The sequence below is a fragment of the Rhea pennata genome, chromosome 6, assembly GCF_028389875.1.
Source record: "Rhea pennata isolate bPtePen1 chromosome 6, bPtePen1.pri, whole genome shotgun sequence".
Lineage (NCBI taxonomy): Eukaryota > Metazoa > Chordata > Aves > Rheiformes > Rheidae > Rhea > Rhea pennata.
Window position 1 is genome coordinate 28913755 of NC_084668.1, and position 27376 is coordinate 28941130.

At 35.0% G+C, this 27376-nt stretch overlaps 1 protein-coding gene across 3 annotated transcripts in view; it reads right to left on the reverse strand.

Moving 5' to 3' along the window:
- Window positions 1-246: 246 nt before the first annotated feature.
- The window catches only part of CALCRL (calcitonin receptor like receptor), a 65054-nt gene continuing 37924 nt past the window's right edge, over window positions 247-27376 (reverse strand). For all 3 annotated transcript variants that reach the window (XM_062578826.1, XM_062578824.1, XM_062578825.1), the window contains exons 2-13: window positions 25916-26015; window positions 24743-24887; window positions 23436-23546; window positions 22390-22502; window positions 20370-20461; window positions 14837-14963; window positions 13091-13244; window positions 11778-11838; window positions 11573-11639; window positions 5354-5572; window positions 4932-4973; window positions 247-4317 (exon numbers count right to left, since the gene is read on the reverse strand). In XM_062578826.1, the coding sequence (XP_062434810.1) occupies window positions 4096-4317; window positions 4932-4973; window positions 5354-5572; window positions 11573-11639; window positions 11778-11838; window positions 13091-13244; window positions 14837-14963; window positions 20370-20461; window positions 22390-22502; window positions 23436-23546; window positions 24743-24887; window positions 25916-25966 (1404 nt within the window). In that variant the 5' untranslated portion in view covers window positions 25967-26015 and the 3' untranslated portion in view covers window positions 247-4095. The remainder of the gene's footprint in view (window positions 4318-4931; window positions 4974-5353; window positions 5573-11572; window positions 11640-11777; window positions 11839-13090; window positions 13245-14836; window positions 14964-20369; window positions 20462-22389; window positions 22503-23435; window positions 23547-24742; window positions 24888-25915; window positions 26016-27376) is intronic.

The following is a 27376-nucleotide window of genomic DNA, read 5'->3' on the forward strand; positions in this document are numbered from 1 at the left end:
ATGTATTAATAAATTTTTAATAAAAGGCAGATTTAGGAGTGAAAGAAACAGAAGTATGATGCTTTTGAGTAAATAATCATAAATGTAGCCATCTTGTACTGAATCATCTGTGTAAACCACTTCCAGGATTAAAAATGGTGGACAAAACTGTTAATTATTCTACGTAATGACTATCTCTCTAGCTTTAATATTAAATTAACATACAGTTAAGAAATAGCTGTGAAAGCCATAGTTTGGATCAGCTTTTTATTTCCATACTTCTACACAAAAGAGCTGAATAAATGTAATATTTTATTGATCACAAACATAATACTTTTTAGCAATTAAAATGTACGATGACTCACATGAACAAAGTGAAAACACAGCAAAACCAAAAAATTATTTCACATTTTTTTTTCATTTCATTCTTAGTCTAAGCAATAAATACAATGCTAGAGCATCTATTAATCTTATTTACATAGTACGTTACTTGAAAGTTGCCTTTTTTCCAGCCTGAATGTTTCATGACATGAAAAGGAGTACATGTTGCAGTACTTCTACTGCCAAATAGACCACCAATATTAAAAAATAGATAGCAAAAAAAGTTAACGTTAAAAAAAAAAAAAAAAAAAAAAAAAAAAAAAAAAGAGGGCCCTGCAATGGAGCATGGAGCATGCATCCTTGCTATATCTATCATCTGTATCATCTGTGCCATTTTATTAATTGAAGACAGTAGCATCAAAAAGAGACATTCCCTTTCATAGAAAACTAACATTCTTGTATTACAGAAACTAAATATAAGACAGACTCCTAAACAAGGCAAATGTTTCTCTAGCCCCCTTCAGACTGATACAAAAAATCCTCATCAGATAACAAACAACCACTAAAACACAAGCAACAGATGGATAAATGTTTGTATGTTCAAAAATCTCTCTCAGCCCCACCAAAACAGAACTTACTTTCTTCCATCCTAGAGAACAGAGATAATGACTAAAACATTCTGTAAAGTAGAAAATAAGCCATGAGAAATATGAACATAAGGATTTGATCCTAATTTATAGTGATAAAAGATTTTATGGAGCAGACCCTGCTCTTGGCTGTGTATGAAGTGAAAAAGATGAGGTAGGAAGAGAAAATAGGGAATTTATATTTTCCAGTACAAAACAGGAAACAGGTTAAACTCATGAGGGAGTGGGGAACTGCAGTGCTCCTCTGTCATTTAACCCTCCAAGCCACAAACATTTTCCAGCATATCCAGCTGTACATGTGTTTCTTTTTCTGAGTGAAGACAAGTGTTCCTAGAAGCATGCTCTGATTGATCATCCACCTGTAAGTAAGTAGCAGGATGATTTCTATGTAAAAAGATCCTGTCTTTCCACCCTCCTAATTTCCCCTTAAAAGTGTCTCTTGACAGGGAGCTGTCAACACCTAGTACTTTGCATTAAATGATACAAATTTGGTTGTAGTCTATTAAATTTGAACTGCATAGCTGAGAAGAAAACTAAATTCACAGAATTTAATATTGTTAAACTCTTCACTATCACTTATGTATTAGTTAGTTATAACAACCTACCAGGTACCACTGAAATAACTGTCTGATCATATGCCATAGAGGGCTTAACAGCACTTCTATAAATGGACAGATATCTGCCTGGGCTTTGATTTGCAGCTGGTACCTATCTCCCATTGATTCTGAAAATGGAGCTCAATAAAGTCATATATCTGAAAACAACACAGGATAAAGGCCACGGATTGAGGAGCCCAGTAGTCATGAATTTTAAAATTACTGAGTTTCACTGACATCAAGAGAGCACTGCTGATTTATACCAGTTGATGATCTGGTCCCCAAAGTGTAAAGCTATACTAGAGCGGGGATTTTCTGCACCACTAATATTTTCTGAACATTGCACAAATTTTAAGTAACACTATGTAGATGAGAAAGCACACTTGTAAATAATGTCTGACTATGTTATAACAGATACCATGGCTGTATTCTTACAATATAAAAGATGATTGTGATATTTGATTGCCAGATTTCAACACTACTGCAAGTGCAGCATCTGACTGTCATATAATTTGCGTCAGTCAACCTGACAGCCTTGCAGAAGAACAGAAATCTTGATTTGTGCATCCTGGCTGATATTCTATATTATGAAACTAAATCATTAATAAAACATAAAACTATTTTCTAAATTCAAATGTGAGACACACAAACTATAAAAAACTATGTGAAGGTGCAATTGGCATGAATATAGTACATCCTCTTAATGTTTTACATCTAAATAAAAAGCATTTACAGCCTTGTGAAGTCACAAACCAATAAACAAACACTGCAACAGCAAATTAATTAGATGCTAATGAAGCTTACGGAAAGGCTATGACAAAAAATGTTTAAGTGTTAAAATCAAGTTCTTCATATCCAGAATTAATTATTGAAAACCAAAATGGTCTCAAAAAGAACTTTCTTTTTTTTTATTGGCATAAGTGCACTCAATATACATTAGCATTATAATAGTCTATCAAATCAACTGTGACATCCTTTCCTCTACTTTATCTTTTTTCATTTGACTTATCTGTGAAATAAACCAATTTCTACTTCTGTGCTTTTTAGTAAGACTTAAATTCCTTTCATATCATGATCACCTCATTTCACTTAAAAAACAACTTCTACTATTTCTTTAAAGTAAAAGATTTACAATGTCACCCCCAACACACCCTCATAATTAATTACTATATTTAAGGAAATATTTTCTCAAGACCTTCTTGACAACCTCATCATTTTCAGGGACCTTTATTTGCCAGTAGAACCAATGAAACAATTTAAAAAGTACTGTCCTAAGCTAAGTAACTGAGATGATTGATTATTTCTGAATCAATCCCAAATCTTCTGAACTTTTGTAAGTAACCTTTATAATGATTTTTGCAAGTAATTAATAATGAAAAATTACTTATATTAATGTGATTAATTGATTAATCTGAATCTAATACACTGGCTTTAAAGGCAGCACATTATTTGCACTACATTCAGTCTTGTAAGCTTTTCTCAGACAATGAAAGCTACCAAATTAATCAAAATTTTGCCCAAAACGAAGGAACAAGTTATCAGGCATATGGCCAGACCAACACTTAAAACTAACCACCCATAAACAACAATAACAAAATCTTTCTTTATGCGATCTGTTCCCAGTTTGGTATTTGCTTAAGCACACAATAAGGTTCCATCAGCCTTAGTCATGGATTACCGTCTGGATGGACTTACGGTTAGTCTGCTTAGCACTTCTCTTTCTGGCAGTAAGGGCTCGTAGATCTTGTCTGCATTAAAGTCAATAAGAAGCTTCCATAAACGTGAATAGGAGATGGAGACAGTCCTGTGTATGTGAAAACAGTTCAAATAAAAAAACTCAAAGCTTGCTCTATTCGGTTGCAGAACAGAAGTAGGTAGAGCCTCAGACTTGCACTGGCATCTATATGCTTAATTTAAAAGACTGGCAAAATCAGACTGACTCGGAATTGATAATTCTGAGTCTGTTTACCTGTCTTTTTCATGACAGTCAGCTGGCGCATACAAAAGTAACCTGGACAAGCTATTGCAATTATTGCACCAACCACTTTTTCTGTTCTGCTTTAGGTCAAACTAAGACAATGCAGTGTGATAAATACGGTATTTACACTAAGTTTCTGTAGGCAAATGAAGTGGCTTCAATACAACACAGTCTTTATACAAACTTCCAAGAAAATAAGAAATCCTTCATTGATTCCCTTTGTACAAAGAAATTGCCAACTTTGTCTACACAGTAGAAACTGAAGAGGCAAAGTTTGTATTCTAATATATGTGCATACATACATATATACACACACACACACACACACACATATATATATATATGCACAGGTGTCCATACTATATAGATACAGAAACACAAAACATACATGTATATGCATATGTGTATATATATATATATATATATAAGAAAAATGTGTTGTTTCAGTTTGCATCATTCAGGAGGAAAACGTATCCCGAGTTAGGCAAAGTCTTCTGGCCATGAAGTCATTTAATCAGACTTCAAATTCACGAGCTATGAGGGTGAGCACTGGCATACGCAGAGTCTCTGGCAGTCAACCATAGAGCTTTTCAGTTTTTAAAACAACACTGTCCATGTCATGGTAGCCTTTCCCATTTAAATGTTCGCTGGTGCAGTCGTGATTGTAGCTATAGCCCTGAACATCACTGATCGATGATACAGTGTAGGAAGCTGTGCGCATAGCGTCTGAATGGCTGAAGCTGTGTTCAAATTGGATTTTGTACTGATTCCAGTGTCTTCTCAAAACAGCTTGGACCTATGCCAGAAAACAAAGGAAAAGATATGTCCATAAAATACTTAGGAAGATATCTTTGATATATCTTGAATGCCATAATAAATGTTTCTCAGAAAATTAGGTGGTAAGGGCTCAATAAGCTTTTTACATCAGGGTCCCTACATGTGATACGTCATGTAAGACTTCTTTCTGAAAGAATTACAGTTCACATAGGCATTATTCCTTGGCAAATTCGGTGAGATACAATTACATTTTACATTGCTAGTATATTAGGTGCTCAGGAAAAGCACGCATACTAGATGACGTCTTGTAGCAGCAACACAAATTTCTGCTTTCTCCCCCGTGGACTGAAGTCTGCTGTGGACAGATCAGAATTACAGATGAAAGTGGTCATTTCTTTTTATGCTTATAGTTAAAAGATCACATCTTCAGCAGCTGTAAATTCCTATACTTTCAGCAATACCTGGCAGCAAGGTTCTCTTTCTTTTTTTAAAAAACTATTTTACTTGACAATTAAATTTGGATTTAGGAATTTTAAAATTATATATTTTTAGCTTACCATCTCCTTAGTTGCTGAACCATAACCAAAATATGTTAAAAAGGAAAAGTATAACAAAAACATTAAAAACCCTTACCTCTCCATTAAAGAAGCAGAAAATTGTAGCCACTAGTAGACCCTGCAAAATAAAAATAAAAAGATTTTACTTGATTTCAGATACATACAGATTTCTTCAGATATGAGATAATCAGAGGTTCCTGATAAAATTCAGATATAGACAGCAAAAGGAAAAGTGTATTACAAATCTAAACCTGGTGAATCATTTCTAAAGATGTATTAGTAAAAACAGTTGGGTCAGCTATCTACCATGATACATTTTTTGCTTTTAAGAAAACAAAATTCAGTTGAATGAGAAAGTTAAATGTATTTATAAGCAGGAATATTGTATAAAAGTCTTCTATTTTAAAACTAACATCACATGATCATTTTTCCTTTATTTGCTGTACATGCCCACTGTTACTCAGCTCAAGGGAACAAAAGCTGTTTAACGCTTCCTACCTGGTAATGCATAAGGATGTGCATCACGTAGTCATATACTTCCTCAGCAATCCGGCCTTCTGGTCGCCATGGGAACAGCACAAATTCAATGCCAAGTAGCGGAACTAGAATAAGAGTAGCTCTTACTGCTTTCATGTATAGGTTGGATTCTGCCTTGTGTGTATCCTTCAGCTTTGTTATGAGAACACGAACAATATTTAATAGGAAGAAAAGATTCACCTGTCAGAAAATAAAATGGCACTGAAGATATTCTGAAAAAAACCACACACTGTTTTGTGATACTAAAAAAGACAACTCAGGAAAACTCGTAGTACATGGATGTCTCTGATCATACAGCAAACAGAAGTTAAATCTCACTGAAAATAAGAGTCTCTTTTAAAATACTTTTAACCTCCTTAAGAGACTGGGCTCTGACATTTATGTTCAATGCTCTAATTTATTAATCAAATAGCCATGCAGATAATGTTGTAGAAATTTGATTATGAAAATAATATATATATACATATCAGCACTGCTGTTATTCCATAAACAAAATCCTGCAGTTCTCTTATAATGCCTTGTATCCAAAGTCTTTACTTTGTAATCAAAGAAAAGCATTCTTACCATTTCATTAAAAAAAAAAAAAAAAAAAAAAGGAAAAAAAAATGCTGTGCTGTTTTACAGAGAAGGGATTAAGACACAGACATGAGCTAACACAGTCTAAGAACTTGGCCTGAGCTCCACAGAAGTCAGTGGACCATGTCAGTGCTTGAACAATTTTATTTCGGTGGACATAGAGTTTTATCCCAAATTGCCCTGTGCTATACCTGACGAATAGCAACCTATTCAGGTTGGTCTGTGTCTAAATATGGTTCTTAAAAAAGCTCCTGGCTTTTTCTTTTTCAAGAATGGAATTTGATACAATCTTCTTCTCCAAGTTTCTATTCTGAAGTATTAAAAATAAGGAAGAAACTCAGTTTTTAAATGAAGTGAGCAGAATGTTCATTGCTCTTTAATTCCATAGTTATTAAACCTTTTCTTGTTAATAGTGGAGTATATCTGTTCACTCAGTTTCACCTAAAAAGAACAAACTGAAGTCAAAACAATGCTCTTTCAACATTCATTGCTGTAATTAACCACAAAACTTTATATATTATATATACACATATATATGTATATATACATACACAAACCTATATACTTATATATAGACACACCCATGTATGTGTATATATACATACACACACAGAGCAGCCTAAGGATATGAGTAACTAGAATAACAAAAAAGTTAGGGACAATTAAAATGTATTTTCATCTATATAGTATAATGGCAGCCCCTTACAGAAAGCAGAGCTAGAGGAGACCTCAGAGGAGAACTCAGCTAATCCCATCATCTTCTAAAAAGGACACAGAGGCAAAATGCTGCTGCTCAGGATACCAACTATGGAAGGGAGAAACCTAGATTTTGGTTCTCTTACTCCAAATAATTGACTATCCTTTTTGATAATTATATAGACATTAAAGAGGAAAAAAAAATCTAGTTAGTGAAAGAAGCCAGTAGAAGGAAGGGTTCTCCATTCTGAAATGACTGGGGATCCCTGGTCTAGGAGTCAGCCTCCGTGTCACTGTAAAAAAAGTGCAAATGGGTAGCTGTTTCCAAGCATGCGTGTCACTGTGCCCTGCACACCCCAGGCAGAATTCCTTTCATGCTGAACAGCTGTGTATTGTTAAAAAACAACACAGCATCTGACAGATATGTTAATGTTATTTAACTTATATGCTATTTAAATCAATTTAACAGGAAATCATTCTACATAGGAAATTAATGCAAGGAACTACTACTAGAAGCTACCAGCTACCTTCTAGTTTTGCTTAAACAACTGAGGTCTTCTGATTTTCTCTCAGGGGATTTATTTAGATTTTATGCAGCCCAGGTTCCTCATCCAACTTCCTATAATACACATAGGCAGTAAGTTCTTCCTCCGTAGCTAAATTTAATCCTTCTCACTTAAATCTGTTAGTTCAACATCAACATCTCTCAAACACAGAGCAATCAGTCCACTGGCATTTTAGCAGCATGACCAATTTCTATAATATAGTCCTCAAACGCTATTTAAAGACAAAAGTTTTAGCAGCTAGGAATAAATTACCACCTAGCAATTTTTTTTCATTTAAAAATGCCTTAATGCACAAAATCATTCTAGCTGTTCCAGCTACCCATCAAAACAAAAAATACCTACAAAAATAAACTTGCAGAGAGTTTTCAAATAGATACTAGAACAAGCAGAAAAGATAAATGAGGGAAAGTAGAGTCTCAGTAGAAACATGCAGCACCAATTTTTGGTCAGCATCTCTCTGTTATGAATACACTGCAATCACGATGGACTGAATTCTTAAGGCAGTGTTGAAAACTTGTCTTGATTTTAGTAAGTTACTTAGAACACTTGCATATTTAAACAACAGTTGGCCAGTGGAACTACTTGCATATATATTATCATCAAATTGACTGTGATGGTTTGTAAAGCTCCAGAGGGATCCTGCTGTGTTAGCTGCAGTATAAACACATAGTAAGATATAGACAGTTCCACAGTGATCTGAAAATTGAAACACAGAAGTCAATAAAAGAAAGGCAGAGAAAGCAATCTTAGATTAAAAAAAGAGTAAAAAAAAAATGTTGAGGCCAATACTGGGAACTCAGAGTTTAGGTTCTGCATTCAGAGTTGTTGTGAATATAACTGAGCTTAAAACTCAACAGGTCCTGCAGTTCTTCACTACAAAATTCCTCGGGTCCCTGAAATTTCTGGTTCTCTCCATGTGCAGTTTGTGCTAAGCAGTATGATCATCATTACTGACATGTAGATTTAAATTCTGTTAAATTCTTTCTTGGGCTGATTTAAACAAACTATTCTCAGATAAAGATACCCAGATATTCTCAGACTCTAGGTAGTAGTCATTGCCTGTTTTTAATATAGCCATACAGCTTCAGATCTGAGCCCGCTTGAGGGGGGTCTTGCTTGGGCAGAACACCTGGGTACATCCCTGAGGACATGGTCTATGTCCAACTTCCGGCCATTCTCAAGGTTGGGCACATGAAAGCTAAGCATTCAGCTTCTAGGCTCTGCCTGGTACCAGGCCCAACTTACAGTCATGAAACAGGTCAGTAACAAAGGCAGAAATAAAAACTGGGGCTCCTGAGCGTCCTGCTAGTACACATTCAGCAAGTACACCTGCTGCTTCTGCTGGAAGTATTTGCATCTTTAAAAGGCTGGAAATCTAAGGTTATTAGTACTAATACATAATGTCATTCTATGGCAAAGCAAGCATTCCTTTAATACTATTTATGTAAACAATGGCATAACTAATTTAAAACCTGCTCTTTCAGTGGCATCAGTGTAAACTATAACAAGAAAAATAGTGCACTGGCTTATCTGAAAGCTACACTGAAATCAATACTGCTCTCGCAAAAGTTCAAATCTATTGCTTTTCTTTTTTTTTTCCCTTCCATTTTGATCAATATTTGCCTAGTGTAAAAATTAACATCAGCATCTACTGTTCCATTCCCACACTATTTCTTTGATTGCAGTTGCTTAGACAAACATTTGCAATTAGTGGGCAAATGAATACAATTTCAATCAAAATGCAACTTATGTCTTCTCTCACTGAGAGTTTCTTTGACCTGGATCTGACCACAGTTATGTAATAACAAGGATTGTAAAAGCAGCCTTGTTGTTAATTTTATGTAACTGTAGGATTTTCAGTGACATACAAGCGTTAAAGGCCTAATTCCCATTGGCTTTTGCCAATTCTCCCTGGCATCCCCTGGACAATCCTCTTCATGCTCTTTGAGATCTTGCTCCTGCAAGTAGAAACAGTGTTGTTTCCCTTGTTACCTAATTTGCAGTTTAATATTGTTGCTTAAACTTCCACTAAAGCAGGTCATGCTTAGTAAAGTGTGAAAATTGTATCTGGCAAGCAAGCTGCTTAAGCAAATGAAGGTTCTGTTCACACAGCCTAAACGCATCCACTTCATTTTCTGTCTTTTCCCCTCACTTGTCTTTTCTGAATTGACATATTAAATTTTGGTGTTGTCAGAAAGGAAAGAAACTCTTTTAAGGTATTTTCATATCATACACATCACAGGCAAGATATGTAGTTGTATTTAATCTTCATTATTGCTATATACATTTTTCTTGCCTCGGTACCATCAGTAAGTTTATTTGAAAAGCAAGAGAAACATTTTCAGTCAGCTCCTGATAAATGTAAGAATATCAAAGGTATACACTTCTGCGATTTGTAAAGGAAATGGACAGAGATTTTGCCAAAACAGAGCACACTGAGTAGATTACTATGCCTCCAATGAAATCAAAAGATATTCTTAGTGCTGACTTCAGTGGAAAGACGACTTGACAGTTTGAGAATAGTCCAGCGCATTTGAAATCAGTAGGAGTTTGCCACTGTTTTCAGTGTGACTCTGTGGAGGCCACTGCTGGAAAGGAGAAAATGATCTTAAATCCTATAATGAGGCTGCTTCACGGAAGATGGTATAGTTCTCAAATTTTAAGCTGTTTGTTGTTGTTGTTGAAGCAAACTCTGACTAATATAAATTGTACCTCAGCTTTAAAGCGCTTTACTTAAGTGATATGTCTATAAAGAGTTGATTGGAAGAAGGAAGTAATGGCCCACAAACCAGTGTAGAGTAGCATACATTTTCTGGGTGAAATATGGTGCCATTGAAATGAGTAAAGAACTCCCATCAATTTCTGTGAAACAAGGATTTCACATTCTGTTTAAGTTAGAGACAAAAGTTAAAATAATTTAGATTTCAATTTAGGTATGCAGATTAGAGCACAAAGTGTCTTTACATGAACATATATGGCAGACCTGACTAAGAGGACAGAGGATTATCAGTAATAATTCACACCTCAAGGGTGGATCTGTTTCACAGGCAGAGTACTTCATACATGTCATGATATCAGGGCATTCTTCAAATATAAATTTACCAGCTAATTTCCCTGTGAATGAAAATGTAGGAGTCACAAGAACTGCAGGCTTTATGCAACAGTCTTCAGAGAGAATTCTCTATGCATAGAATACCCCCAGCAAACTTTCATTAACAATTTAAGAAAATAGGAACTTGATATAGATCAGACACTGAAATGGTTTCCAGAGGTCTACTGAATATTTTCATTCTTAATGAATTTCCTCGCATAATCAGAAAACCCATAAGAAAAGTCAGTAGAAATACAGTACTTTTGCCAGATCAGCCTGAAGATTGTTACAATAAATGACCATAATATATATTATCAGCAGCTAATTCAGTCCACACGTAGAATGCCTCTACAGTTCAGTATTATCTGTATTATACATTCACAGATACTAATTATGTAGATAGTTGTGTAAGCAGGTACACATTAAACATCAGTGTTTTCCTTTATTGCCCACCTATTTCTATATAGCGATAACATAATAACTGAATTTCATAAGTTAAATTCAGTCCTAGAACAACTAAAACAAATGTATTTGTATCAGTAGAGTTTTCAGTCCTTACCTAGAATTTGATGTCTTCAGTAGCAAGGATTTGTGCTTGCTGGCACAAATCCTAACACAAATTGATCTCGCATTAAGTTGGAAAATAAGTCAGGATTCTGTTCTCTACAAGTTTATGGGAACTTTTGAAGCAGAGGAGTTGCAGTACTTCAGTGGCCAAAGCACACGTTGCTAGATCAGTATCAGGACAAGGGGAGTCACGTATATTTGCAGAACTCATTTCTCTCTATACTGTATTCCCACCTGCAGTCAGTCCTGTGACACTGAAGAGACCTCTGTCTGCATTGCAATCAGGTCCGCTCTGGTAGCTGTTTGGCCACATTAGCACAGTGCCACGCTGAAGCTACTGACGTCAATCCAGCAAATAAAGCATTGGTCTGGGCAGTCAGAAACGAGGACTGAGGTATTCTCAGCTAAAGGAAGGTTTTTAACTTTTCCCTTCAGTACTCCAGGTAATATTTTGAACTTCATTGTCACTAGGACTTAAATGTAACAATAACCAATAGTGCAAAACCCGAGTTTCTTGTAGGTCAAGACTAGTTATCTTGTGTGTTTAAAGCACCCTACAGGATTAACAGGGAATCCTGCAAATGACAGTGACCTGTGAATGTTAGCTGTAGGCTCTTACCAATTTCTAAGACAACCATGAACAGTCAAAAAACAAATAAGAAAAATTATCTGAAAAAAGCCTACCAATAGAGCAGCACAAATAGGACCATGGATGATATACAGCAGGTGAGTATCAGAACTGATCCAACAGCTAGAGAAAACAGAGAAAGAAAAAAAAAATTGTCATTATCTGTTGTTTTTTTTTTTTTTTTTTTTTTTTTTTTTTTTTTTTTTTTTTAGTTTAAAGACGATATAACAGTTTTGCAAAACAACTGGAGATGCCACTTACTTGTCATTGTAATACAAACTTCTTGCAACAGCATGTATGCAAGCAGGGATCAGTGGAAAACCTGTGAAAGAAAAACAATGTTGTATTCATATATAAACCTGGCTACTAACTAAGTAAACTTGCATCTCTTGCAGGAATTTTCTGTATTTTCACCTCACCCAAACTATGTGCCTACAGAGCAAATAGAAACTGAATTGATTTCTGTTTCTCAGATTTCATTCAGAAGCTGGTATGAAACCTTATTACCATTACCTTACCAGGAAATCCACAGCAACATACTGAAGAAAAAGGCAAATCAGATTATAAATATTTAGAATGTAACAACCAGCCCTTAATAACACAGATGTTTTTAATGCTGCAATCCAGAGTAATGCTAAATTAGTTAAAAATACTAAAAAGGTAAGAATATATAGGAATATAACTTTAATAGGATGATTAAAAATGCTGATTATGTTCTCAATGGTACTTACTGGATATTCATAAAACAAAAAACCTGCAAAAATATTTGAAAATGGACTGTGAAAATCATGCTGAATTAAGAGCTTTTTCAAAGAAAAAAAATAGTGATTTGGGATACTTGACACCCCAACTGTACCTTTTTTTTCAGAAACTGCTGAGCACCTTTGATCTCATAACTGTGTCTCATCTGTGATTGCAGTGAGATAGCTAGAAACAGAAGTACTAAGGCATGTTAGAGCTGAATCTTCTGTGCTAGTACACTGAAGCTGAGGAAAAAGTCCTCACTTGCACTTTGCGAATATGCTGTTCTGCATTATCAGAAACTACTGGGTTTGGCCTATTAGTTTTTACAGTTATTACTTAAGATCTTCAGCTAAAGCAATTCTGTGTTTGCTTAATAACAATACAGGTCAAATGGAACTGCTGGAAAAATAAATGCTTGGCCATTTCTAACTCAGTTCTGACCCTCCACCCTAGACATGGCGAGACTTTTCTGAAAACAAACATTCATTGCTGTATAAACATCTTCAAGATGAAGAACAATGAATAATTACTTCTTAATGTCTTTTTTATAATAGGAGACTTATTTTCTCTATACAAAGGAGGAGTCACTTCCTGGCTCCAGAAATGCATAATCTCTCTTTCAGCAAAGATAGAGGTACATACAATTTCCTGTGTTAATATTTCTGAGCCTGTTAAGGCACTGCAGACAAAGAAGAGAAGCATGCCATCATCGTTCAAAGCTAAGAGCAAAGAGCTTTGAGAGAAGCAAAGGGACAGATATTGTTCAAACGTTTATGGAAAGCAGTAAAAGATAACAGTGGCCTGAAAATATAGAACATGAAATTGCATACCCCAGCCAAGAAGGTAATACCACATCAAGTGTTGTTTCTCAGCAAAAACAGCCACCACAATGAGAGTATGCAGGTAAATGCCTTCGCACAGCATCCAAAAGTAATTGCATCCCATTAGATACAGGTAGATAAACTGCGACACTTTGCAACTAACCTGCAGAAAAAGCAGAGTACAACACAAATATTTAAGTTGCAAAAATCTCAGAAATTTATCTGCAAAATGGAAGAAAAATGCACAAAGTCATCCAATACTAGTATTTATTCTGTTTTTCTGTAAATGCATATTTTATTGTGACAAAGTCAGTAGTTGAGTCTGTATTTTATTAATCAGCCCTGGGAACCTTGAGATCCTCAAGCCTGATGGCAAGAAACAGTAATGACATTTTCCCTTCTAATTGCAAATATTGCTAGTTTTGACCATTCCAATCAATAATAGGCAGCCCTTAAATTATCAGATGGTAACTGCACTGGAAAAGATACTTTGGTGTAGTAATTCCCTCCAAGTTATACCAATCACAACGTGTAAGTACTCCAGAGAATGATTTGCATTTTAAAAATGCTGACAATACTCTCCACTTTAACCTATTCATAAATGTAATATTTAGAGACAGGTGAGAATTTGCATGATAGCTTCTAGTGGCAAAGCGTTCTATTGGCATAAATTTATATTTAGTATCAGTCAGAATATCCTAAAATATTTTTCAATTAAAATATTATGATCTAAGCTCATTGTAAGTACTAAAACATGAAGTTGGGAAAAAGTAGCAGCAGATAGTTTTGTTAAATCTGTTTTGGACAGCATAGATCCATATTTTCCCCCCTGAAATCAGTGTGTCTATCATATATTTGATATATTTCTGGCACTTAGCCTGAAGTTAACCATAAATCAACATTGTTTCACCATGTTCTTCTACCTAACTCACTTATCAATAGAATTATCACTTATTTCAAGTCTACGTTTATGGGTTTTTATAGGAGGAAAAAAAATTTTGTCTTTTTTACATAATTCTTAGAACCCCTGGATTTTTGCCCCAACTTTCACAGGATTTAAACTTATCTTCCAGATTTAACTAAAAATAAAGCCATAGTTAGAGATTTTTGTTTGTTTCTGTATTTAATTTTCAGGATCTTCAGTTGCTGTAATGCCTAGTCTTTTGTGAGAGGCTACTGATTCACATTTACCCCAGTATTATCAGTGAATGAGACAGAATAAAATCAGACTCCAATAGATTTTTTTTTTCTAGTCTGTTTTTTAGTTTTGGAATATAAGAATCAGCTTTATCTCCCCTTAAAAAAAAAAGAAAAAAAAAAGCAAGCACTTCTCATTTCAGCTGAAGACGGCAGAGTTCAAGCCATAAGAAAGTAATTAACAGATTGAGAATTACAATCAAAAGCTTTTTTTACTGTCCTTCCTTGGTGAACTAAATCTGTCATAACCTCACTGAGATCATCTAAAATATGCTGTTTTCTTGCAGTTCTTCCAGTGCAAAAGAGTTCTGTATGAATTCAGAAGAGTTCAGTAGGCCTTGTCTTCCAGAGTGCTTTACTACTTAGAAATCTCTAATGTGAACTGCCCAAATCATCATTAGACATCTGCTGTAATACGTAACGTGGATATATTGTTACTGAAAATTTTAACCTTGCTATACATCATTTAACTAACTATTCATATCTTACTAATCTCTTCTGCATTGATGAAGTTCTTCACATACAAATCAATAAGGCTGCAAATATACTTCCACTTACTGGATTGGTTGCAACTAACTCCTGGTTGTTGGCAACTGCAGTCAGTGAAATTATTGTTACAACAGAATTGCAAACAAAAGAGAAAAAAAGATTTTTATGCAGGGTAATCCTTTGGCAACTCAAGCTCCTAGAAAAGAGAAACAAGAACAAATGAATACACAGGGGACAATTATGTGTACTTAGGGACAACTCAGATTTTGAAATACCAGAGCTCTTTACTTCATGAAGAAGTCTCACATTAACTCTTTCTTAAACTCTAGTCCAAATTTAATAGAAGTAACTCAGTGTGACTGCTTGCCTTAATCTTCATTTGACAACAGAGGGCAAAACATGTACATTCAGTTCCAGTATGCTTACAGTTACAGACCTGCTTTGTAGTGGTTATCTGAAAAGGTTTTGAATAAGTATAATGTTTCAGAATTTTTAGTGCCTGAAGAATTGCTTGAAGAAGTCATCTTAACTTATATTTCAGTTTAACCAAACACCTGCCAAGATTTTTATTTTACTCACATTCTCAGTTACATTTCTTCCCTAATCCTACAGCTAGAGAAATACTGAAATAAGTAAAACAATAGGAATCCTGTCTTGACTTTTATGCATAACTAAGTTATATATAGCGTATGGAATACAGATACAAAATGCAATCAATATGTAAATACATTTTATTGTGTTAATTTTCAATATTTCCTTTGAGTCTTGCAATAAAATTAAAGAGAAAAACATATTTTAAAGAGTTATATTTTTTGTGAACAGAGATTCAGTGATACTAAATGATACCTGAAGTTGAATATAGTCACAGTAGAATTATGTTTAGCTGTTATCCCATAAAAAGCAGGTCTATCTCGGTGTCAATCCAAGATGTAAGAATATTTCCCATTCACAAGCACCCAGGTAAAGAGAAGTGATAAAGGAAATGGTACAGTGGTCCCTCTCAGGAAATGCTCATTACTTTGGACAAAACATCTACCGAAGCCTGTGTTCTAGGGAGCCTGTGCCATATAACTGCACTTATCTATCCTCCATTTTATAGCCAGGAATACTTAGTACATTTGATTGGAAAAAAATGAAGTAACTACTAGAGGGGAAACTGTTATTAACACATGCAGCTGCTCTTTGCTGTTAGAGATATACCAGATATATCTTCACATGATCAGCATAGGACAAGTCTGAATTGTCACAAAGGGAAACAAAACTCAAAAATTTTAGACATTTCAAACAGTACACCTGGGAAAAAATGAAAAATGGACATAGGCGATTCATTTTTAATGATGGTGTGTGAGAGAACTTTACATTTTAACAGAGAACTGCAGGTACGGAGTCTGCACAAAAGTTGGAGAAGCGTATTTAAATCTGCTGAGAACATGACAGAGGAAAGAAGAAAAACAAATGACTCTGCTGAAGAAAATAGTTACCAGATTGGCTACAGAGGGGACCACACTTAAGCGTGTAAGTGGTATAGCAGAGATCGTTATGAAGTGGCCATCTTGGCTTAACTGCATTCTTTGCAACCATCACAAGGAGAGAGTATGAAGCACCCCACAGACACACGGAGTAAAGTCAGCAGGTTCAAATCCGCACAAGAATCGGATGGACACGGCAACTGCAGGTCACCCTTGGAGCCCTTAGTCATTCCAAGCATCGTTTTACTAAACAGAGGGGAAGGGAACCACTCCAGAACCAGTGCTAGTCATACAGCACAGGGATTAACTCTGCATGAACCTCTGATCACCAAGGACTATTTGCCTGAAGGAAACAAATTAAAAAAACACCCCAAATACAAAGCAAAACTATGACAATTAATGAAGCGATAAAGTGTATTCCATTAGTTATTTTATAATCGTAGTTTTGTCTTTGGCTTTAATGCACAGAGCACCAAGCTTCGATTTTTATAACATATATAGTTTCTATATTGTTTGACTATATATGTACACTACATATAAATAAAATATTACAAGCACAATATATATTTTTTTATGTTGTTCCTACAGAGAGAAGGAACACTAGGCTCCAACTAACAGCTTTGTGTAAATGAGTCCTGAAAAACTCCTGGAATCTGTCTGCTTATTGTTAAGATTCAATGCATAGGCAAGGGAAAGCACGTACAACTAATGGGGCCATCTCGCAGGGTCATCCAGCAGCTGTTCCTGTTGAATATTCAAGCACACCCATCCACACCCACCTCCACCCATACATGAAAGGATCACAGGACAAGAAACAAGAAAGCAAGACTGACGACATGTAAAAACGAAGACTGCTTTTGGTAATAAGAATTTCTTCCTAAGGCTCCACCCTTCCCCTTCTGTTACCATTCCTAGAGTCCTTATTTTGACTTTCTTTTTTTAATGACATAATGTACTTTAATCGTTTAATTCTTGTATTTATGATCTAAAGAGTGTGTGATTGACCTATCACTAGATTATACCCTGTGCAATAAAATAGTCTTCTGCTAAATAATATATTTCCCTTGCTAATTTGATTCCTGTATGTCTAAGGCACTACAGGAAAATTCATTTTGGCAAATTTACCCAAAACAAAGAGAGTAAAATTTTGAAAAATATCCAGTTGTGTTTGGGAGTTATTTTTTAAAATGTTTTCAAATACTGCAGAATACAACCAGTGAGATCCATGTATGCAGCTAAGGAGAATTAGCTGTTCAAATGAAATTAAAGTAACTTAGGAATCTAATATCTCTCTACTAATCTGTCATCTGGTTGTTTACACACTCATCAAGGCTAGTGTTGCTAACCTCTGGGAGTGCTGGCATACGATTTGACATGATGCTTGATCCCAGTCAACAACTCCTGTATCTCAGGTGTTTGGGGGGGTTTTCTTTTTTGAGTGGTTGTCTTTTTTTAAGCTTTCAAATTATTGCTCTCCATTTTCTGAATTCATTGTTCGTGTAAGTTTTTTCTTGCCTTATTTAGTTCTCGTAGTTCTTCATGCAAACAGTTACAGAACTATTTTAAGAGAAGACTTATACAAAACATATGTACAATTTAGAGTATGGAACAGAATCAGAAACTTGAGCCACTACAAGAAGTTATTTTTATCTGTTATAGATTAATTTTCACAAAAAAAGCCTAGTTCCAAGTCTATAGCCCATTTTATGCTTTTAAAACAAAAACTCCAATCCATGTGGAGAATACAAGTCAAAAACTGGGCAAATATTTCCAATGAGACAATTTTGAAAAGAAAAATTAGAATTTCAAGTGAAAAAGAAATCACACAAAAATGTTTTAATCTCTATTTTTTTCAGTTAAAACTCAAATTGTTGGCAATGAAGATACTTGAAAAAAATGTTCTCGTTTTTCCCCATGATGTAAAGTCTTACCTTTCTAATCAAACCAAAAATATTCTAGCAGTCATCAATCTAGCGAATATCATCTGGAAACTATGAAGCTACTAACAGAATATGTTATTTGGAAATATGACAAATTCAAGGGCACCCCTAAACAATAACAACATCAACAACAAATCCTACCTCTTAAAGCCATGAATTATTATACAAATATAATACATCCTGGTATTAATCTAGATCCTTAAATACCCTTCTGCTACTAAAAATACTTTAGAGGAACTGTACATCCCAAGAGAACATCTTGTAGAGGCCTTTCCTTAGCTTACTTTAAATTTTGTAATTTCTTTTTATATCCCAACATAGCCACAGTCTAGAAATTGTGGTTTATGGGTGTGGGATTCTTCCCATGTGGTTCTCTAAGGATGGAGGATCCTTCTACCAGAGGGTGAAAAATCCCTGGAGGGCTGACAAACATTAACAGGATGGTAGCAAAGCAGACCACCTGCGTTTGCAGTAAGTGCCACAAGCAAAGATGAAATTGGGTTGGTTTTCATGTTATAATATAGCAAAATCATGCTTAACTATCTCTGAACTTTAAAATCATATTCGCAATATTTTTCCCTCTTGAAAAGTCTATTTCAAAGCATTTTTCCTATTGTATTGGATTTTTAATCTGTTAAACATTTTGTGATGTATAGCCCTCCCCGTGCAAAATCAAACTTCTTGAAGAACTCAGGGCTCTTTCATGTCTTGATTTTGTTCAGCAGTGGGAGGGAACTGAACTTTAGAAATGGTAAGCATTGTATTTATAGGTCATATGCATATAAATTAATAAAAAAACAACAGAACTTTTGGATTGTCCTCAGGAAGAGAAGTCAAAAAAAGCTAAAAAGTCAGCTTGAATGTAGAATTTCATAAAGAGAGGCAACAGAAAGAAGACTACAAAATTGTAGTCTCTGGTTTTGGGGCATTTTTGGCAATGTTAGCCCAGAACTTGGGCAAATGATGTGTATTTAAAGTAGGAAAATATTCTTCAGCCAGGCATGCCTGAAAAAAGGATAATTTGAACACACATGTACTGCCCCAGTATACCTAAGCAAAGTCCAGAGCATGAGAAAAGCAACAACTTACCTATTCCCATTATTGCTGATGTATATGCTATTCATATTTTGATCTGTATTTCCCTTTAAATGTTAGGAAAATATAAGGGGTGAGACAGTAGGATATAGTGGTAAGAAATAGGTAAGACTGTAGATCAGGTCTATACTGTCCAATGAAAAATGATGCAGAAATGATTAATCCAGTGCCAGTGAACAGGGAATGCCCACACAGTGCAGCGCAGCATTTGGCAGGGGTAACAGCTCTTCTCTGACAGCAGGGCACTTTGCCTGAGCTATGCTCTTGTCACAACACTCCTGTTTTCTGCTTTCTACTAAGCCCCATCAACTTAAATCAGGAGTATTCCACAGGAAAAAAAGTTAACAAATATGAATTAATAAATAGATACAATTTTCAGAAACTTGTCCATTATGTTACAAGTTATTATGACAGCAGTAAAATACTGTTCAAACTTTCTTGTGAGAAGACACCATAATAGCTGTTAGTAAATATGGTAAGTAGGAGAGCATAACTGTCTTAGATATAATAATGGTGGATAAAAGCCAGAATTATTTTTATTATTCCTATTCCTATTGTTTACCTAAATCTTAATTTCTTTACAATTTCTCATATTTTGTGGCTAATTAATTTGGAATGTTATTCTACTAGTAATTTGGTTTCCATTTGCTCCTTAGTTAATGAGTCTGCTCCATGCTTAACATATTCACACCTTAAGTTTTGTAATAAAGTCACAATCATTTAATAATTGAGTGTTATTAAAGAAGATACAATCTTCTATTATTGAACTCTTTTCCATGAGCTCCATATTTTCTAGTAACATTTTCCCTTACAAGCCATTGTTCAAAGAAATGATTACTGTAACTTTGAAATTATTGTAACTTATTTGTAACTTATATCTACAGTTTTTCATTTGGAGATTTGAGATTTTAGATTTCTGAGAAAAGAAAAGATCTATTTTGTATTATAATATAATGTGCAACACCAAACCAATACGCCGAGTTCAGTCACCTTTTTCCTCCATCCTATTTATTGGGATGACTCCTATGTTAAAGTATTGGAGAAACTAGGACTGTTGTAAACCACTAGTATTTGGCATAAGATTTTAAATATACTTACTTAAAATAAAAGAATATGCCAAGGGAAATCAGAAGTGATGCAATTGAAAGACCATGTCCAATGATGGCCAGATAATACAAATTCAGAGCAGTCTGCAAAAAAGAACAAAAACAAGCACCTGTGATGCCTACAGAACTGTTAGTGATAAAGCATATGCTTACAAATCTCTGCTACATACAAAATGACTCTTAACAGGATTAAGAAAATAAAAACATTACAGGTAATGATGAGTCAAGACCAGAATCTTGCAAATCAATGTTTTATGGAAAACTCTTTCTGTAGGACACAAAACAGATTAATTGAAATCATCATTAGAACTTATCAGTTAAAACCTTAGTTTTATAATATATACCACTATGTTCTTCCTGAGAATTTACATAAATCTAGCTATTTATGCTACTTGTGCTGGGTACATTCATGTATTAAATTCAATCCATCTAATAACATATTTCTTAGGTAAAAGAGAAATTAGTATGATTCAGATAGGAGGAGTTTTTTTGTTTTGTTTTGTTTTGTTTTGCTCACAGAAGTCTTTCTCTTGTCATTTGAAAGATACTTCCTTCAGAGCAAGCTGTGACTGTGGTACTGGAAATTCAGTTTTCAGTCACCATTCCAGGAAGGAGGTTAAAAGAAAAAATTAACAGTAACTTAAAAAATAATAAAGACTAAACATTCTTGTTAAATCAGTCTACAGTCATATTATAAAATCATGAAAAGCTGGGTAGATAACCTCATTCCCTCCTCTCCTCTCCCCCCAAAAAAAGGAACTGGTAAATTAATTTCTTGAAAATATGCAACATGTTATAATTAAATCTTTGAACTTAGTAATACACTAAATTCCACTGTTAACAAAATTCTGTGTTTTCAGTCACGGATTTTGCCTCAAAAGAATTCCCTTGTGTCATTAGGTTTAAAATTGTTATTTTGCACATAAGGAAATGCAGATCTTCATTTTGAGGCTTATCCTATCATAATAAAACATAATTATCTGGATTCTATAAGAAGAATTAGAGCATATGTACACATGCTCATACACTCCACACTGGATGTATCCAGTGACCTATTATTCAAATTTAAGGCTGGAAAATTGCAGCCTGCTGTGTTTGTTCACTTATGAAATAATATAAATAGATTTCATGTAAAGGAGAACCTTAAAGAAGGTTATTGGATGAGACAAATATACCTATTTGTACATGCTAGAATTTTTCACATTATCATTAGTTTTTAAAAAATTAGATATTTTTTAATATGGACACTAAAGAAATGCAATAGTTTACGTGAAACTTTCATAAAAACTTGGAAATGAGAAAACAGCGGTTACCCTGAAACTCTAAGGCTTATGACAGCCTTTCTGTGACAGGACCATATCCCATATCACTCTCTCATACAATGACCAATTTAGACAAAGGAATACGTCAAGAATTTAGAAGATTTCTGCCCAGTTTAGAACTGGCACTACACAGTGTTATGGTAGGGACTGCTAATGGGGGTGATAAAAGTAAGAACTGAACAAAGGACAACAGCCAGGATTACTGTGTGCTATCTAACCTACCTTCAGAACAAAGCGAAAAGGTGAAGTATGTAGTCAACTATGTAACACACAGAACTATAGCAAGCAGTAACACTTTCTTTGTAGATATTATTCCATTCTAACACACGGATGCATGACAGAGCTGAAATATCCTGGCAAAGCAGTCTGCAGGGAGCTAGCTCATATTATTCATATGGAAGGACTTGTATGGATCTGCTCCTATCTAAATCATCTCTCAATTTCCAGACAAATATGAATTAAGTATCTCTGCTACTAGTATTAAACTGCCACAGACATGTTCAGTTTCTCTCATGATTTGAGAAAATGCAAAAGGAAAGTGCTTTATTTTCACCTATTATCACCTGTTCACAACTTGGATTACAGTTAAATACGCTGAAGCACTGTAAGTGAGATTCTGAGTTCTGAGACTTGCAAAATTTTTCAGATCAGTTTCTTGACACTGGTAAAATGCATTCATTCCTTTCCTACCTTCACTTTTTCATGCGTATAGATATTACACTGGGTGTAGTTTGTCCACGTCCTGTTGCTTTCCGGGTGTCTAAACCAATTCCCACTTGGGTCACAGATCTTTGTAACTTTTTCTACAGTCAGCCAAAGTGATTGGAAAGAAAACAGAAAAACACAACAGTCAGTACTGAAGCTCCACTTCCTGATGCCTAGTATTTCATGAAAAAGATTGGCAAACAAATGACAGCGTTATTAATAACACCAGAGAGACTTTGTATTTTACTATGAATTCTGAGAAACTAGAGGCCATTGCTTTTGCTTGGCAAGAGAAAGCGATGATGTGTTTTTCTTAAGAAAACAAACAGATTTTTCTCCTCCAGTCCGGTGGATATCAAAATATATCAAACTAACTGTTAGAGAACTACCGGATTAAGTGACAGGAATATTTAAACATCCTTGTTTAATATCCAGGATATAAACTGAAGTTTGATGTCTTACTGATAAAAATTAGGACGGGGCAGGTAGGAAAACGTCAATATAGGACCTACTTAAGAAACAGACTGGAAAATTTCTCAGACTACATAATGATTACTATCTAGTCAAATAGAAAGAGGCATGAAAGGACCCTGGGAAATACTAAATGTAGCATAAGCATATGAAGTCTGTGACACTTTCCACATCCTCACAGATGGAAAGTTTAGACTACAGAAATAGGAAAAGATTGACTTATGGGAGAAACTTGTGTTGACTTAACTGCTAAAATGAGATAAAAGAATAAATTACATTTCTGCTTGTCTCACAGGGAAAAGCTCATCTGTAAGAGTAAAGAACCATGGAATAACTTCATTTTTTGCTTCCTAATCTACAGAATCCTACAAGGGCATGTTGCAGAGAGGAAGGAAAAATAACATGTCAGTTATTCTACATGATAAAGGGAAAATATAAATAATAAGTTTGGAATTACTGTAATTTTGGTGACTTGAGCTGAGCAAACAAGAAGCATCAAGTGTCCAAAACCTCATTTTATTAAGAAATACGTTGATGCAGAGGCCCCCATGCACACTTACCTGATGGGTTGAAATCCTGAAAGTAGTCAGGACAACGCTGTACTGACACTGTTCCTGCAGCAACATCACTCCAGCACAACCAGCCATCCCATGTCCTGTTACAGTAAGGGCCTACAAACAAGTAGAGATCTGATAATAAAATAACAATCTTTCTTTCATAATAATCACTCAAAAGTAAGACATGAAGTCTGAAAAAGACTGAATAATGTTTTTTACTTGCAGGAATGAGCCTTCTTCATAAAAGAGAATAGAAACATGAAATTTAGCAAAAGTTAATTAAAACTCCACTAAATATTAATAGTTCTTTGTATACATGCATTTCTTTGATTAGATTTTAAAATGCATCATTTAAAATGCATTCAGCTTGAAAAGGTCTACATCTGCAATTTATAAACCACATCAGATCTAGAGCACTGCTCGTGGATAAAGTCATACTCTTTGGGTAAAAATGAACAAACTAAGTCAATTCAAACCCCATTATTCAAACCTGTAAAGGTCATTTTACTGAATTTATTTACACTTTGGATGTACACCAAGCCTATACGTGTGTTGGCTAGCTCACTGAAAACACAGTGGTATCCTAGAAACCATCAGGAAGCCTGGCTGAAAGGCAGCCCCTCGCTTCCTCCAACTGGAGGGAGAGCTAAGCCCAAAGAGATCATTGCTAACAGACATTTCTTTAACTTCTCCAGGGACAGGGATGCCACAGTGTCCCTGTAGAGCCTATTTTAATGCCTCATTGCACTACAGCAGATTTTTACATCTAAAATAAACATCCCTTGAGAATGAGCCAGGTTTTTATAACCAACTCTCTTCCCAAAAGACATGCAGAAAGACTAACCCTGTCTACCTGTTTGAAGATATCTGTTTTTCATATCTTCCTTCATTTTTCTTTTTTCAAGAGTTAACAAACTCTCCCTCCATCCATCTCAAAAATAACATTTTTCAAACATCTTATAACTTCTCTCATCTGAGCATCCTCCAATTTGTCCAAATTTTTCTGAAACTGTGGTGCCCCAGGCTGGACATTTTTTAATATGAAAAACTATTTAAATGAACATTTTGTTATCCCTTGTTAGAAATAAAAGCATTATATTACAGAAGAAGTGGTGCTATGGGCAGTTAATAGACTATATTACCTTATCTTTATGAATCTCACACTGATATTTCTAAGAAGTTATAAATATAACCACCTAAAAAGTGATTACTACTAAGTCAAGAAAAGAGCATAACTAAAACCCGTGAGTTACTTAATTATATCTGTTGTCATTTCCCTTTGGAAAACTATATGAAAAAATAGTCTCTACCTTCTTTCCTATGAACAGGATCTTGCATAATTTTCTGGTAGCATTCATACTGTGCTGTCATAATTTTATTCCGTGTAACACTCAGTTGAGCGAAGTCCTCTGTCATATTCTGATGCCCTTCTGATGGTATAGCAGTGGCAAAAAACTAGGAGGAAAAAGGCTTTTTTTTTTTAGCAAGTCACCATTATATATCTGTTTCTCTGCCAATCGGTTTAGATCTACTACTCATGCAAAAACTCTAACAGAAACTTCTTAAATTTCAATCTTTTAAAATATTTTAAATATTATTTTACTAAAGGAAAATGATCTTCAGGTCTTACTACAATTTGATTTTGTGTTTTTAAGTTTCATTTAGCATTTTTTACTACTGAATTTTGGCAAATTTCTTCCGAATGAGCATAGGGGCAACACTCCACAAATCAGAAGCATATGAACAGCTTTTACAAAGTCCAGTGAAATATATGGAAGTTAAATCATTTTAAAAGGCATTTGGATCAGGCCCAAAACAATCCTTTATAAAATAAGACTCTCATACACTGAAGCTTTTGGCTTGTTTTGAGCTATCTGGTTTCTCTATACTCTTGTGAAGCATGAAGTCCATGCTCATAATACCAAAAGGTATCCAAAAGAGACTCTTTAATATGAATGACATGGCATCCAGTGTTACAGTCATTCAAACTAAACCACAAAAATAAGAGTGGATCATCATCAAAAATTAAACCTTTGAACTCCATTTTTTAATAAGCGAAATACCTTATTTCAGAGTGAGGCTACAAAAATTCAGTGGAAAAGTGGCAGAAATATTGTATCCATGTAATGCAAGGGGTAAAATTAAAGGTTTACAAGATTTCTTCTGAATCAGAAGTCTCCTCTGCTCTTACTGGGGGTCTGCATAGCACTACTTATGTGTAACTCATCATTTGCTACAGTAAAGTTCTCTGTTAGCAAAGGATATTCTCGGTTCAGCAGCAGTAATCAACTATTTATGTTCCTTTATCACATGAATTAAAAGCAGGAGATAAGCCAGATAACAATCTGGCTGTGCAGAAACTTCACTTGAACACAAGATTAAATGTTTCTGCATTTCCATATTAATAATTTCTTCAGTATTCTGTACACATGTGTTAACACTGAAAGTGGAAATATGATTTAAAAAAAATTGATAAAACTCACCATAGTAACAGATAAGAAGAGCAGCAAAAATATGATCCAGTTTGTTGCCATTTTTGTATCTGGTGCAGTGTATTGTATACTCTAGTCAAATGAAATCAAACTGCAATGGAAAAGGCACAGGAAGAAATTTAGTAATTCATGAAAGCCAAAACTGATAGAAGATTTTGGATTTTTTTTCTGAATTAGAACAAATAAATGGAAGTCTATTCAATTTGCATTTCTGACACAATAAAGCCATGTGATGTACATGGAGATACAGTATATGATGTGAACACACTGCACTCAATTCACCAGCAGCAAATTCAAGCAGCAGGGTCATGCTCTGCACTGGTGTCCTGCACCGCCGTCTCTCTGTCTCGCAGCAGAGATAGGGAGCTTGTCTCAGCTAACATCTGTACTACAGAGGATCTCATCTCAGTTAGGCAGCCGGTATCTACTCTAAAGGATACCTAGCAAGAAGCAGCTCTCAGAGTCCAAAAACTGAGTGGACCCTTTGACATCTTTGCGCAACAAGCGCTCTGCATTGTTACAGTGTTGAATTAAAGACTCCCATTTTGCTTGTACTTGTATAGCTTTGCACGGATAACAAAGCCAATGCAGGGATTAGTTGTGAGCTATAAAATAGTCTCTGTAGCTGACAATTTTTGAGCACTCCCAAATGTATCTGGCTTTTTCAGAATTCCCAGGATGTGACAGAATAAGCAATTGCATTAGTCAAAGTGAAAAGAACAAAACAAAAGCGTATCCTGTGCTGTGTTGCCTGTTTGTTATGCTTGAAGGGATTAGAAACAGCACTAAGCTCTACTTTCAAAAAAAAAAAAAAAAAAAAAAAAAAAAACACACACATATGTTTCTGAATAGCTGAAAGACGACAGAATTACTCATAAAAAAGCTATTATCATTTTACAGTGCAGTCTATTTTATGAACCATTTCTTGAGGTGTGTACCTCAACTATAAAGTATACAAAATGACTTATTAAGTACCTAGACCACCTTGTAAGCATAAACCTGCTGTTACAACAGGAAAGGAAATGTACTGAAGATTTCTCACGCAATATTTCATTGTGGAGAGGAGAATCTGCTCCCCAAGAAACACGTCATTGCACTTGTCAACCATACTTTCAAGTCCAGTAAACGACCAGAAAGCTTGGACTAACTACCAGACAACCAGTTAACTTCTGAATCCATCTTTTCTTGATGCATCACTAGCTGCTCTATTGATCTCTCACAGTAACATCAGATCCGAAGAAAAATGACAAAAGCTGGTAAATCCTTCTCTCTCCTAAGGTTCAGTGCATTCTCATCCACACATAGCCCTGAAGCGTCCTGAGAAAACCATAAAGTCAAGTCAAGACTGCAACAGAGATACATAAGCTTCTGCACTTCTCTTCTGCTTGCAGGGTAGCAAAAGACTTCTTCACACTTAGATGAAGTTATTAAAATTAAGCAGTCTCTCAAAAC